At 35.1% G+C, this 16073-nt stretch overlaps 1 protein-coding gene across 9 annotated transcripts in view; it reads left to right on the top strand.

Moving 5' to 3' along the window:
- Positions 1 to 16073, top strand: part of SBF2 (SET binding factor 2) — a 519142-nt gene that overhangs the window by 240431 nt on the left and 262638 nt on the right. For 8 of the 9 annotated variants that reach the window (XR_012423398.1, XM_045370372.2, XM_045370373.2 and 5 more), the window contains 3 exons: positions 11484 to 11606; positions 12757 to 12867; positions 14092 to 14197. Coding sequence is in view for 7 of the 9 variants with exons in the window: in XM_045370372.2 (XP_045226307.1) it covers positions 11484 to 11606; positions 12757 to 12867; positions 14092 to 14197 (340 nt within the window). In the remaining 2 variants the exon portion in view is untranslated. The remainder of the gene's footprint in view (positions 1 to 11483; positions 11607 to 12756; positions 12868 to 14091; positions 14198 to 16073) is intronic. The other variant, XM_074014361.1, reaches the window with a different exon arrangement.

Genomic DNA, 16073 nt, shown 5'->3' on the forward strand with positions numbered 1-16073 from the left:
TACAGGATCTAGAACATACTACATAGATTGCATTTAGTTGTCATTTCTCTTTTGTCTCTTTCCATGTGGAATAGTTGTGCAGCCTTTCTTTGTCTATAATGTGGACATTTTTAAATAATGTAACTTTTCACCCCCATTTTTAATACAATGTTTCTTATTTTGCGTTTGCAATGTCTCTCATTGTTAGTTTCAGGCTCTGCACCAACAGTTGGAATATTACCTGTGTTCCTTCTAAGGGACTCTTTCTTTTTTCTTTCTTTCTTTCTTTTTTTTTTTTTTGAGACGGAGTCTTGCTCTGTCGCCCAGGCTGGAGTGCAGTGGCCGGATCTCACCTCACTGCAAGCTCCACCTCCCGGGTTTACGCCATTCTCCTGCCTCAGCCTCCCGAGTAGCTGGGACTACGGGCGCCCGCCACCTCACCCGGCTAGTTTTTTGTATTTTTTAATAGAGACGGGGTTTCACTGTGTTAGCCAAGATGGTCTTGATCTCCTGACCTCGTGATCCGTACACAATGCCTATCTGTCCCTCATTGATGATGTTAATTTTGGTAACTTGGTCAGATGGTTGTCAGATTTCTCCACTTTATAGTGGCTATTTTTATGTTTGCAATTAATAATCAGTCTACTGGAAGGCATTCTAAGACTATGCAAATATCCTACTATTCATCAATCATGTTCCCCTAGATTCAGCATTTACTAATGATTCTTGCCTACAGCAATTTTGATTCTGATAACAAAAAATGATTATTTTCTAACTCCATACTCCCTCTATATTTAGCAGTCAGCAGTCGACCTTTTACTATAAGCTAGAATTCTCTCTTCCTGTCTATTTGAGCTATAGACTCGTGGATTCAGGTTTTTTCCCCCAATAATATATAAATCATTAATGCTTTTTATTATTTTAATGCACAAATTATCCCATATTTGACCAGCGTGCACCACTCAGACAGATTTCCGTGTTCTTTTCACAGATGTCCTTTTAGAAAAAGTACTTTTTAACTTTTCATCATAACAAGTTGATCTAGGATCATTTTATTCCTTCCCTGCCTCTGCCTTGAAATCAGCCATTTCTTCAAGGAGTCTGGCTGTTTTGAGTAGGGAATAATATTAGAAGCTAAGATCTGGGTTCTTGTGTAGTTTGAATCTGTATGTCAAAAGTTATTTCTCTTTTTAGCTTAGATATTTTCCTACTTGCTATTTTCAGTGGACCCAGAAATCATAATTTATTTTTTACGATCACCTTACAGAAGGTTACAGTTTGCTTCATACCAGATTTTTCCAAGATTCTAAAAATGTAGATAGATTGTGAGAATTCTGGATTCTATATAATTGTACTTAAGTACTAGCCAGAATTGTAAGATCACTTTTCTGGAAACATAAGTTAATGTCTTTTGGGCTTGGTCGGAAAGAGGGACAAACAATGAGGCAGAATTTGAAAAAAAAATAGAACCCAGAAGATGTTTCTTTCTTGGTCATCATCAGTAAAGTTGTTTTCATTTTTGGCATGAACTGTTTACATCCCTTGAAAAATGTGTTTTTCTTTTCTTTTTGGATCATATCATCAGTTCAAAATAGATCTTTTAATTCTTGTTTGGTGTGAATTACTTCATACCAAATATACTATGACACATTATTTGGAATCCTAAAGAGGGGGAACTTAGGGACATACACCATCCAAAATATGATTGTGCAACTTTAAAAATGTTAGCTCTGTTATCTTTCCAAGATACAGTAACACTGTCAGTAATCATAAGCAAACCTTTGGCATTAAACTTTTGATAATATGTTCCCAAAATTACTCAACTAGGTAATGTGATCCTAAATTTTTTTAAGTAATCAGTAAAATATGATAGATTTACATTGACTTTTATGACTTAACTAAATAAGAAGTTGATTATCTTAAAATATATTAAGTATAAAATTTTAAATATCTAAAATTTAAATTTAGTTCTGTATCTTTTTAAAGTTATTTCATATGTTTATATACTTGTCTCTGAATCAGTGATAATTATGCAGTTCTCAGTGAGAACATTTGGTATGTCATCAAATTGTCATCAAAGAAAGAGAGAGGGAATGAATTTTGTAATTTCGAGAGATAAGATGAGGAAAAAAGAGAGAGAGACATAGAAAGCATGAGATATGTTTCTCCATCTCAGTGGGCTTCAAATCTAGCTTGGGAAGCAGAACCAAAACTTAAGTACAAAAACATTCCAAAGTACCATATGCTAAGTATCATTCAGTGAAATAGATAATAATTGCAGACCAAGCAACTGGAATAAATCATACGGAGTTTAAAAGACTCAGTGGACATTTTAATAAGAGCCAACACCTAGAGTAAGGGAAAGAAAAAGAGCAATTCAAACAAAAAGCTTGTGAAAAGGAAAAAAGATTGTAGTGCTTATGCTAAATTAAAGTCTTACGTTCTGGGCACTGTGCTAAAAGTTTCACAACACTTTATTTCATTCTGTTTTATTTAACTCACATATAGTTTATTCTCACAAAACAGCATTTGATAGGTTTTAACATTTCCATTTTACAGATGAGGCTTCCTTAGGGACATTCAGTACCAAGTTGAAGTGCTTGATTGATTGTGTCTCCAAGGACCAAATAATAACCACATTTACTACAAACCTACGAAAATTGTATCAGTGTGCTATAGGTTCAAGAATTAAGTGTCAAGGATAAAAACAATTATGGGAACAAAAATGATACCCAGGAGCAGACTCTATTGTGTATAGATCAGTATCCAACAATAGAAGCTTTATAAATCAATGGAATGTGTGTATTTCAACAAATATTATTTAAACAGTTGATGAGCTATTTGAGAAAACAAAATAAATTTAAACATAATATCATACAATTAATTCCAAGTAGTTAAGTAATTACCTGGAAAATGGAGTCATAAAAAGGAATTTATAAATTCATCTCTAGGCCGGGCGCAGTGGCTCACACCTGTAATCCCAGCACTTTGGGAGGCCGAGGCGGGCGGATCACGAGGTCAGGAGATCGAGACTGTCCTGGCTAACATGGTGAAACCGTCTCTACTAAAGAAAAATACAAAAAATTAGCTGGGCATAGTGACGGGTGCCTGTAGTCCCAGCTACTCGGGAGGCTGAGGCAGGAGAATAGCATGAACCTGGGAGGTGGAGCTTGCAGTGAGCCGAGATCGCGCCACTGCACTCCAGTCGGGGCGACAGAGTGAGACTCTGTCTAAAAAAAAAATTCATCTCTATATGTTATAAAACAGTGGAGAACACCACATACAAAACATTATATAGATTTAGCTGAAGTACTACAACCCAATCATTTTTGGTACTCCCCACCCCCACTGTCCCGCTGTTTATCATAGTAAACTATGCTCGTTGTAGAAAACATAGAAAGAACATGCAGGAAAAAAATTGAGAGAACAGAAAAAAATGGACATTTTCTTCCAATAAAAAGGATTTTTTTCTTTACAAAAATTGCTGTACACTAATTGACCATATGGGTAGGTTTAATTAATTCCCTGATGGACATGTATTTCCTGTTTTGTCAGTATTATGAATAACTGTGATGAATATCTGGAAAAATCTTGATTCCTTCAAGAAGAACTTAGTCCAAGGTAATACAACTCTTTGAACTAAAAGTTAGAAATAGCAGCGTTTGGGAATTGGGCTTGCTGATATTGTAATCAACTTTACACTTGGTAGCATTCTAGAGACTAATTCTTAGGTCTTATTCAACAAGACTAGACTTTGTTAGAGTCTAGTGAAAACTAGCATGTGTAACATAATTCACACAGAGAAAAAATTGGGAGACTTGTATGTTCTGAGTTTATTCTATAGTTTGATAATTTACAACCTTTGCAAATATCCACATGGGATTCTCCTTAGAGTATGGATGGTGAAGATTATGTTTTTTACCAAAGCATCTGTCTTCTCCTCCCCCTTTTTGAAATGAGAATTGGCAAATGGACAGAATGCTGGATCTTAACAGTCACCTTGGTGTCCCTCACAGTTGTACTTTGTAGGAAAAAACTATCACTGAATTAACTACGATTAATTGGTACTACATGCTTAAAATGATATAAGACATTAAAACAGCAGGAGAAACTTTTAGGAGTAAGTTTCCAGAATCCTTCAACATCAAATACTTTTTCTTAAATTTTGACAACAATTTCAGGCTAGGAAGGGCTGCAGTGAGAATTGTGTATTGTTACTATTTCATTTTAAAACAAAGATTACTACATTCAATTATAATTAAAGGAAAACAAATCTGAACATCTTTTCAGATTGGCTGTTTGGCTTCTCAGATGTTATCTTAAACAGCTTATTTGAACTAATATGTTATTTCTTACAAAGTTTACACAGAAGAGTATAAGATACTGAAAGGAGAAGTAGCTTAAGAGAAGACTTGGCTTGTTAATCCCAGTTATGCCTTTAATGATCTGTATGACTTTGGCAAGTCATTTCATCTCTCTGGGCATGTGATTACTGATTTATAAAATGAAGCAGGTAGCATAGATTTTAAATATCTTCCACTACTGTATTATTTTTCTTATTCTGTCATTTTAACTATGTCTGATTTTAAAGATATATTTTAATATTGTTCATAGCAGATACACTTTAAATTATGTCCCACAGAACACTATTGCAAGTCATCTTCTGAATAAAGTGTACTTTTAAAAAAAATTTTATTATACTTTAAGTTCTGGGGTACGTGTGCATAACATGCAGTTTTGTTACATAGGTATACATGTGCCATGGTGGTTTGCTGCACCCATCAACCTGTCATCTATGTTAAATATTTCTCCTAATGCTATCCCTCCCCTAACCCCACTACCCACTAGCAGGCCCCAGTGTGTGATGTTCCCTGCCCTGTGTCCCTGTATTCTTATTGTCAACTCCCACTTATGAGTGAGAACATGCAGTGTTTGGTTTTCTGTTCTTGTGTTAGTTTGCTGAGAATTATGGTTTCCAGCTTCATCCATGTCCCTGCAAAGGACATGAACTCATCCTTTTTTATGGCTGCATAGTATTCCATGGTGTATATGTGCCACATTTTCTTAATCTGGTATCATTGATGGACATTTGGGTTGGTTCCAAGTCTTTGCTATTGTGAATAGTGCCGCAGTAAACATACGTGTGCATGTGTCTTTATACCAGCATGATTTATAATCCTTTGGGTGTATACCCAGTAATGGGATGGCTGGGTCAAATGATATTTCTAGTTCTATATTCTTGAGGAATCGCCACACTGTCTTCCACAATGGTTGAACTACTTTACACTCCCACCAGCAGTGTAAAATGTCCTATTTCTCCACATCCTCTCCAGCATCTGTTGTTTCCTGATTTTTTTAATGATCGCCATTCTAACTAGCATGAGATGGTATCTCATTGTGGTTTTGATTTGCGTTTTTCTGATGACCAGTGATGATGAGCATTTTTTCATGTGTCTGTTGGCTGCATAAATGTCTTCTTTTGAGAAGTGTCTGTTCATATCCTTTGCCCACTTGTTGATGGGGTTGTTTTTTTCTTGTCAATTTAAGTTCTTTGTAGATTCCGGATATTAGCCCTTTGTCAGATGGGTAGATTGCAAAAATTTTCTCCTATTCTGTAGGTTGCCTGTTCACTCTGCTCATAGTTTCTTTTGCTGGGCAGAAACTCTTTAGTTTAATTAGATCCCATTTGTCAATTTTGGCTTTTGTTGTCATTGCTTTTGGTGTTTTAGACATGAAGTCTTTGCCCATGCCTATGTCCTGAATGGTATTGCCTAGGTTTTCTTCTAGGGTTTTTATGGTTTTAGGTCTTACGTTTAAGACTTTAGGCTGCGTGCGGTGGCTCACACCTGTAATCCCAGCACTTTGGGAGGCCAAGGTGAGCGGATCACGAGGTCAGTAGATCGAGACCATCCTAACACAGTGAAACCCCATCTCTACTAAAAATACAAAAAAAAAGAAATTAGCTGGGTGTGGTGGTGGGCACCTGTAGTCCCAGCTTCTCAGGAGGCTGAGGCAGGAGAATGGTGTGAACCTGGGAGGCGGAGCTAGCAGTGAGCCGAGGTTGCACCACTGCCCTCCAGCCTTGGTGACAGAGCGAGACTCCATCTTAAAAAAAAGAATTTAATCCATCTTGAATTAATTTTTGTCTAAGATATAAGGAAGGGGTCCAGTTTCAGTTTTCTGCATATGGCTAGCCAGTTTTCCCAACACATTTATTAAACAGGGAATCCTTTCCCCATTGCTTGTTTTTGTCAGGTTTGTCAAAGATCAGATTGTTGTAGATGTGTGGTGATATTTCTGAGGCCTCTTTTCTGTCCCATTGGTCTATATATCTGTTTTGGTATCAGTACCATGCTGTTTTGGTTACTGTAGTCTTGTAGTATAGTTTGAAGTCAGGTAGCATGATGCCCACAGCTTTGTTCTTTTGGCTTAGGTTTGTCTTGGCTATGTGGGCTCTTTTTTGGTTCCATATGAAGTTTTAAAGTAGTTTTTTTCCAATTCTGTGAAGAAAGTCAGTGGTAGCTTCATGGGGATAGCATTGAATCTATAAATTACTTTGGGCAGTATAGCCATTTTCATGATATTGATTCTTCCTATCCATGAGTGTGGAATATTTTTCCATTTGTTTGTGTCCTCTCTTATTTCCTTGAGCAGTGGATTGTAGTTCTCCTTGAAGAGGTCCTTTATAGATGAATGTGTGTTGTAGAATTTATTGCATGATACTTGTTTATAACCAAATGTCCTGTTTCTTCATGCAGTATTTTAATATGCCACATTACATAGTCATTAAACAAGGTTTTGACATTTTGTATCATATAATACTTCATGACAGCATTTCCCAGTATGTGTTCCATAGGGCACCAGGTCTTCTAGATGTGCCATAATGTAGAGATCCAATAATTTTGACAAATACTGTGCTTTGAATTGAACAAACAATACTTTCATATCAAAATTTGAGAAATCCTGCAGTAAAGCAACCTTTTTAACGTATTGTTTCCAACATTCTTTCATTAGGAGACCCTTTTGCTCAGTAATGTCTTTTAGGTTCCAGGAGAAAACACTTCCTATTTTAGTGCCACTAAAACCAGAATTCTTTTTTTTTTTTTGAGACGGAGTCTCCCTCTATTGCCCAGGCTGGAGTGTAGTGGTGCGATCTTGGCTCACTACATGCTAAAACCGGAATTCTTTATGAGCAGATATATAGTAGACATATAATAGAATTTGTCCTGTCTTCTGAATACTGTAGAGCCCCAGGGCTCTGCTATTGAAGGGGAAAATCTGCAGTATATTCTCTTTGCTAGAGGTAAACTTGATTCTGAACTGAAGACTGGTGGCCTAGATGGTTTGAAGGCTTGTTATCCTAAAATGTGTATTTCTTATGTATTCATTATTTTCCAGACCAATGAAAGGGCAAACCTGGTTTGATCATGTGGACATGTCAACATGATTAAAAGATTATTTGGCAAGAAATGAAGGGTTTTGGGGAGAATTTTAGAACTTATAGAATTTTGCAACTACTTAGGCTCCATTATTTCCAATTCTGGAAAATTTTTAAGTTCTTAAATTGCTTTACTGAGACAATTCTATATAGTGGTACAATTGCTATATATTACATTTTGGAAAGGAAATTTAGGACTGAAAATGTTTTACTTGTGGAATTAATTTTATCCTCTTTTTATAAGTGATTATTTAAGAAATGCTGTGGGAAGATTTTTACTGTGATACAGTATTGTTAAAAATGAACATAGCAGAGAGATGTTGGATGGCACAGGTCCTTTAAGGATAGAAGGATCAGGACTTGACAGTTATTTTGATACTAAAATTAAGCATCAAGATACAACAAAGAAGAGGCTGAAGTGTTCAACCTGAATGGTAAGATAAACTTCCTTAAAGCTTGTGCTGATCTGCTACATCGAGTTATTGCATGCAATCAGCAATCTAGTACTTTTTGTCTCAGGATATGTTTTAGGAGCAGTAGTAGCACTTTTAGTCCAGATTGATATGGTGAGTACTAATTTATCCCATATTATTGAAGCACAGAGACTATGAACTACACATAATATAAGTTACACAGAAGCTGGGAATCACTGGCAAATGTAATCCATAGTAGTAATTGGTAGGCAAAGATATCTACAAATGGGCAAGTTGTGGCATGTGATTATGATATGTATTGACCTTGTAAGTCAATGTGAGATAATTGAGTAAACAGTGTTTAAGTTAAATTTGTATCTTTAATGAGACCTACTAAAAGCAAGGAATAATCTTTAAGTGGCCAATTTAATGAGAAGAAATAATCTTAAGTTGGCAAAGCCTTTAAAATATTGTTCAGCTGGATAAAATATGTGAAACTGTTTTATACTGAAAAATATTGAATTTAGAAGCATTATTAGAGTATCTCATATTCATAAACTATGTTTTGAATTTCCTGCTTATTTTTAAGTTTCTCACATCTTTTCAGTAGGTGAAATCTGTCATTGTAAAACACACACCAAATAAAACTAGTGTCATTATATAATTATTACACAGGATATATCTAGCAGCTGTGTAGAAGAGGGAGTATTTCTGTTACATAATAAATTATTTCTAGAAAAATTTTATCAAAAGTGTCACTTTACCATTCTATAACAAACTTTATTTTACCTAACAAATTTGGGGTTTATTTGGGGGGTGTGTGTGTGTGTGTGTGTGTGTGTGTGTGTGTGTGCGTGTTTAATCACAGCAGTACATTTTGCTTTAAAAGCAGAAATAAGAATTTTTCTCTAAACTTGGGACATTGCATTCCTAGAGATACTAAAATTAAGAACTAAGAATATTTTAGGATTTGTAGCACATTTACAAAGGAAAAGTCAACATCTATAATAAAAAGTGATATAAATAAAAATTATTTTTTACTTAATACTGATTTTCACTCTATTGGACCTTTTTCTTTCTTTTTTTTTTTTTTTTTTTGAGACGGAGTCTCGCTCTGTCGCCCAGGCTGGAGTGCAGTGGCGCAGTCTCGGCTCACTGCAAGCTCCATCTCCCAGGTTCACGCCATTCTCCTGCCTCAGCCTCCTAAGTAGCTGGGACTACAGGCGCCCGCTACCGCGCCTGGCTAATTTTTTGTATTTTTAGTAGAGACGGAGTTTCACCGTGGTCTTGATCTCCTGACCTTGTGATCCGCCCGCCTCGGCCTCCCAAAGTGCTGGGATTACAGGCGTGAGCCACCGCGCCCGGCCTTTCTTTCTTGTTAATAACTTTTTCTTTTGGTGAGTGTTTAATTGAAGAGCAACTTTAAGAAATGACCAATGGCATTCTATTTTGTGTTTTGGTCAAAGTAAATTAATGGTCATATATTTGAAATGGTTATCTACTTACTCTCGCTGGCTTCTAATGGTACTCTAGGGCATTTATCACAATCCCATAAAAATGTGGATAGCTTTATCTCTTCCAAGAATTTTAGTCATTCTTTTGTCATTTTGAATTTGTTGGTAATCCATGAAGAATATGATTCATTAAGTGTGGAAATCTTTGGTAAATTCATATTCATCACATTTTTATTATTTCTAAGGATTCCAGAAACCAACCAACCTAATTTTTGTTTTTGCTTTGTAATAAATGAAAATCTTTCAAGAGCATATGGCCTTTATCATACATACAAAAAGTAAACAGTTCCCTTTGGATGTGCGCATTCCACAGACATCTAATACTGTTATATTGCATTGTAATAGAAACTAAATGAGCTCTAAAGGAAATAGAAAATATAATTCTTGGCCTCTATGAATAGGGGGGAAAAGACTTCCCTTGATAAAATGCTTAAAAAACTATGCCAAGAAAATGTATTCATGCATGTATGCAATGAATAAATATTAAGTATCAACTATGGGCCCAGCCCTTATTTTAGGAACTGGGAGATCACCATTGAACAAAACTGAAATCCTGGCCTTTATGGGAGCATGTGCTAGTGTGGTTGACAGACAAACTAAAAAACAAGATAAGTGAAATAGATATCCAATATGTTGGATAGTAACAAGTGCCATGGAGAAAAATAAAGCAGAGAAAGTGGGTAGAGAGTGTTAGGGCATTGCAGTTTTAAATAATGTTGTCAGCAAAAGCTTAGCAGAGCAGAAGATGCTTGAATGAAAACTTGAAAGTGATGAGGAATTGAGTCATTAAAATATCTGTGGAAAGAGTATTTAGGCAAAGGAATAACACAGAAGTGCGTAGATCAGTGGATGGGGGCATGCCCAGTGTGTTTAAAGAGCAGCAAGGAAGCAAAGTGGGGCTAAAGAAGAGTAAAGGAGATGAAGGGAGGCTGGTAGAGTAATCCACACAAGAGATTATAGTAGCTCACAGCATTATGGTAGCAATAGAGTAGGTAAGAAATCAGGATTTGTTGACAGTGGGATATAGGCTATTAAAAAGAGGGGAATCAGGATTTTTTGGTTTGTTAAGTGGGAGAATCATATTTTTCCAAGTTTATTAACTCGTGTTTAGTTATTAAAACTTATGTATTGTTTTAAGCCTTTTTTATTGTGGTAAAATATATATGTAAGATTTGCCATGTAGCCATTTTTAAGTATTCAGTTCAGTGGCATTAAATACATTTTGAAATTCAGTTTTGTATGTAAAAATGTTCTCTCAGCCAGGCATGATGGCTCACACCTATAATCCAGCACTTTGGAATGGTAAGGCAGGAGCATCACTTGAACTCAGGAGTTTGAAATCAGCTGGGCAACATAGGGAGACCCTGTCTCTACAAAAACTAAACAGTTAACCTGGCATGGTGGCGTGTGCCTGTGATTCTAGCCACTCAGGAAGCTGAGGTGGGAGGATCCCTTATGCCCAGAAGGTTGAGGCTGCAGTGAGTTGTGATTGTGCCACTGCCCTCCAGCCTGGGCAAGAGAGCAAGACCTTGTTTCAAAAACAAAAACAAAGTTCACTTTTCTCAAAATATCAGCATTATCGCCTATGAACAAAAGCAATTTGGAGCCAATTGTGCTTTACTGCCAAGAGCATTGAGCACCAAGCATTCTGCAAGCCTTAGAATCCTTGTTTGAGAGATTGAGACAAGTAGAAAAACCAAAATGAAAATTAGCATCGTATTTCCAAAACAGATCTTCTTCTTTTGAAAACTGACTTTTCATTTAAATATCATTTTTTAACTTTTCATCTAAGTGAGTATAATTTTAAATTGTTTGGGTCACTATTTAAAATAATTTGAACATGTCTTATTTGCCTTTGATTCACTCAGAAAGGAAATGCTCAAATAAAGTTGTGTTATATTTCCAGAGCTTAAGGAGCTTTTCAAGAATGAAATAAGTATTCCCTGCTTCATAATTTGTCTACTTTACTTTTAGATTGCTCTTAAAGTCTATTCTTTATTTGTAGTTTGATTTTTTGAATTATATTTTATAATTAATTTTGAATTTGTATAAGTTATGTTTAAGGTGATGTTCATCTTTTGTGAATTATGAGTCTAGGAAATCCCTTCTGTTTGTTGATTTCAGTGTCTCTTTTTCTAGGGAACAAAGAAGGAAGAGATTGAAGGTGAAGCAGAAGTGTCTGGTTTAATTCAGCCTGCAGAAGTGTTTGCTCCCAAAAGCCTGGTGTTGGTATCCAGATTATATTATCCAGAAATTTTTAGGGTAAAGAACACATAGTTATTATTAATTTGTATTATTGTGTGAGTCTCTTGAGTGAACCATGGTACAATTTGTTTGGATTGAAAATATTGTTAGATTGATTTAGGAATTCATCTATGAAATACAGTTAGCGTGAACAGAAGAAATATTTTCATGTTGGATGAAATAAATACCTGAATAAGTTAATGTGACTACTAAAACTTCTAAGGATAGGTCCCACATTTATTAAATCCAGAATGTATACATCCTAAAGAAATAATTTGATTACCTGTAGTAAATGTAAATGCATGAGTGATTTAACAACTTTATGTATGTTTATTCACCTTACGCGGAATCAGGTTTAAGTAAATAGGATGAATGTTTGAGATTTCAAATAATTCTGATCATATTTCTGTCAAAATACCTTAAAATATTGCTTCCAGTTATTTTCTTATTTTAGAAACACAGAATTTTCAAACATAAGAGGAAATTTTTATTCATTTGTAAATGTTTGTGCTAACATAAAATTTCTGTAAAACTTTTCCAGAAATTGAGATTATTTATGTTAAGAAAGAATTAATTTAGTGCCAAGATTTCAATGACAATGGGTAACTCCAAGCCAATACTAAGTTTTCAAAGTCACAAATTTCGCTATACTGAAAGAGATTCATAAAGATTGCATTATGTCTGTTTTACCACCTACCTTCTTCTGAACTCAGTGTTAATCTTACAATCTTGTCTCTGTTTTGCAATCCTTTCTTACAATTCACATGTTAAATTTTTCTGTAGAATAAGCATTCCAGATTTATAAAAACCACCAAACAAGATAAAATTTCTAAGTTTCTATCTTGAGATTTGGAGTTTAACAAACTAAGTTGAGGCAAAAACAATATTAGCGCTACAGATTTGCTAAAGTAGTTATCAGAGCACACACATCTGTTTTACAAATTGTGGATTTCTGCTTTCCATAAACTCATCTCAGAAGCTCATTTGGAGGTTCTGGTTCTAAGGAAAATTTAATAAACTTAATTTTTGCTGTTTAAAATGTATTCCATGTTCACTGTATAATATACTTTACTAGGTTCAAAGAGAAATTGTCCTAGAACAGATGTCATAACAATTTATTTTTAATGCTTTTTCCATGAAATAATTACATGTATCTATCTTTTTGCAGGCTTGCCTGGGTTTGATCTATACCGTGTATGTGGATAGCCTGAATGTCTCCTTGGAAAGTCTAATTGCTAACCTTTGTGCCTGCCTTGTCCCAGCGGCTGGAGGGTCTCAGGTAAATAGAATAGAAAGAGGGGTGGAGAAGGATTGTTTCTCTTCCCCTCTCCTCCAGTTAATTTAATTTATGGTGAAAGAAAGAATTCTTTAAATATTTTTGTTTTAGGGAAGATCCTAGTTTAGTTAAGCATTGTCCCCATGGTCTGCCTTCTAGACACTCAAGATTCCATTCTTTTCTTAGGTCATGAGGTTAATTTTAACACAGGGTTCGTCTTTCACATAGCATAATTAGAAGTCATATTTCGTGTAACTTGAACTGCAGTTTGTATTTTCTTGGAAATATATTAAGTTGAACTTTTAAATGTGCTCTTTTACCTTTCTTACTCTTGTATATAGTTACACCTCATTTTTATTAACCTAAATTGAAAAATGTTGGAGTGATAAAAATTATAAGATAACGCTAAGAAAACTCTCAACACAGTTCTTTGTTACATTGTAACTACTTATTAATAGATTCATGTATTCTGTATGTCTTGAGATTTTCATATTTGTCTCTAAAGTAAAAAAATAATCTCTGCTGCTATGATTTATTTATTGTTTCTTGGTCAACCACACTTTTAAAAGAATAGATTTTTTCCTTAAACCCTAAAAATAGTTGATAATTTATTTTGCTTATTCTTATATAATATTGGGGAAGAGGACAGCCTTCTAAAAATCACATTGTCTTCAATCTGACAAAGATCCTGCTTATAGTGAGATTGGCATTTCTTTTTCTTGCCCTTCGCCTTTTTACTTCTCTTCTGTCTTTCTCATTGTCTTTTGTCTTAAATTTTTATCCTTTTTTTTTCTCTCTCTCTCTTGCTCTCTCCTCCTTCATTCTTCTACCTCTGCTTAAAGGGCAGAACATTAAATGTGAGTTTGATCACAGATGATTCTAAACTTGAATTGCTTTATGAGCCTTTATTAATGTTGTTGACTTTAACATTTCATTATTTTTTAGCCAGTTATGATTATCAATGATTTTTGTGTCTTATCTTTACTAGATTTGCAACTTTCAATGCCACTTAAGTATACAAAGAACTTAAATGTTATGGGGTATCCATTGTTGCCCTTTGTATCTGTTAATTGGATCTTATATGGTTGTTTGCTCTAAAAATGAACATCAAAGATATTTTTATTTTTTAAAAAATGTCTGAAATCGTGTGTGCGTGTGTGTGTGTGTGTGTGTGTGTGTGTGTGTGTGTGTGTGTGTTTGTGTGTGTATGTTTCTCCCATTCTGCAGAAGCTGTTTTCTTTGGGTGCAGGAGATAGACAGCTGATCCAGACTCCTTTACATGATAGCCTTCCTGTCACGGGCACTAGTGTGGCTCTCCTGTTCCAGCAATTGGGTATGTCTTTTCTCCCATTTTCAATGTCATCTTGTAGAAACCTGTGATTAAAGGATTTATTTTAAGTTGACATCACCTCACATGAATCAAGAAAATATTTTTTAAACCATTAAATATTTTATATATAGGATATATATAATTTTGTGGGTCCTGATCTTACCTAGTATTCATTCTTTTTAAAAATTTTAACCCAGACCCCTTTTTTTCTTAGGTCAGTTAGACTTTTAGAAAGTGGATGGGATGAGTGTGGTAGCTCATGCCTGTAATCACAGTACTTTGCAAGGCCGAGGCAGGAGGATTGTTTAAGCCCAGGAATTTGAAACCAACCTGGACAACATAGTGAGATCCCATATCTACAGAAAATTTTTAAAATATTAGCTGGGCATGTTGGTGCACACTGTAATCTCAGCTACTAGGGAGGCTGAGGCAGGTGTATCACTTGAGCCCAAGAATTCAAGACTGCAGTGAGCTGTGATGGTGCCTCTGTACTCTAACATAGAAAGAAAGAAAGTGGACACATTTTCTTTATGCTAAAAGACGAATAGATGATATATTTAGCATTTCCGTAGATGAACTGCTTTTATAGAAACCTTGTCAGGTGGGACTATGAGTCTCATTCTTCTCATCCCACCATCTATATGAGGACTTTATCTCCAGTTTTTCAGCAATGGCTAGGATGAAAGATTGGGAGGATTCTAGAAAGTGTCTACTGTACATTGGACAGCTTTTACATTATTTAAGAAAAATATAACACAAATGAGGATGTTTCAAACTAGGGCTGCCCAAAGATTCCCATTTACATTACCTCTGATTTGTCCTTTATATATACCTGCCTATGAGTGTCCCACTCTCATTGTTCTCCATCTGTGTTTGTCTTTTCCTAGTTATGCTGAAATCTTCCCTTCCCTAAGGTCCATACCCTGCCTCTTCATGAAATTCTTAATTTCTTGCACAGAAATTCTGCCCTCTTGCTTCCCTCTTGTCTCTTGTTGAATTTTGCTCTTAGTTTTGCTCTGTAACTTACCACCCTTTTCATCAGTGTCCCTGTCCATATTCTTCTGCTTTAACTTCAATCAGTGAAAGTTAGAAAGCCTTAGAGGAAATTAGTATAAATATAAATAGAGTCTTCTAATATCTGAATTAAAATGAATGGTGATCTCAGTTTCAAAGTAATTCTTTCCAGCTACATTTGCCTCTTCTCAGGCCAACTCTAAAATAATATTTCCCTTTGGTCAAAGAATATAAAATTTCAATTAGGAGAAATATCAAGATATCTACTATGCAACATGGTGACTACAGTTAATAACAATGTATTATATACTTGAACATCATTAAGAGAATGGATTTTAAGTGTTCTTACCACAAAAAAAAGTATGTGAAGTAATGCATATGTTAATTAGCTCAATTTAGCCTATCTGCAAAGTGTACGTATTTCAAAACATCACATTGTACACTGTAAATATATAGTTTTTTGTCAATTAGTGCAAGTTTTTACTCATTGAGCAATCATAGTTAAGCCTTAAAATATTTAAAGCTATTTTCTTTAAATTCATTTCATATTAGATATTTAATGCGTATCTATTTAATATGAAATCATAATCCCTTCCTGGTGGCATATCTCCAAAGAACATCTTGTTGATTACATTCTCCCTCCACAAACTTTTGGAAATTAAAAAAAAATTTATTTTTGGAGACAGGCTCTTAGTCGTCACCCAGGCTGGAATGCAGTGGCATGAACACAGCTCACTACAGCCTCCAACACCCTGGGCTCAAGCAATCTTCCCTCCTTAGCCTCTTGAGTAGCTGGGATGATAGGCATATGCAATCATGCCCAGTTAATTTTTTTAATTTTTTATTTTATAGAGATAGGGTCTTG

The sequence above is a fragment of the Macaca fascicularis genome, chromosome 14 (assembly GCF_037993035.2).
Source record: "Macaca fascicularis isolate 582-1 chromosome 14, T2T-MFA8v1.1".
Taxonomy (NCBI): domain Eukaryota; kingdom Metazoa; phylum Chordata; class Mammalia; order Primates; family Cercopithecidae; genus Macaca; species Macaca fascicularis.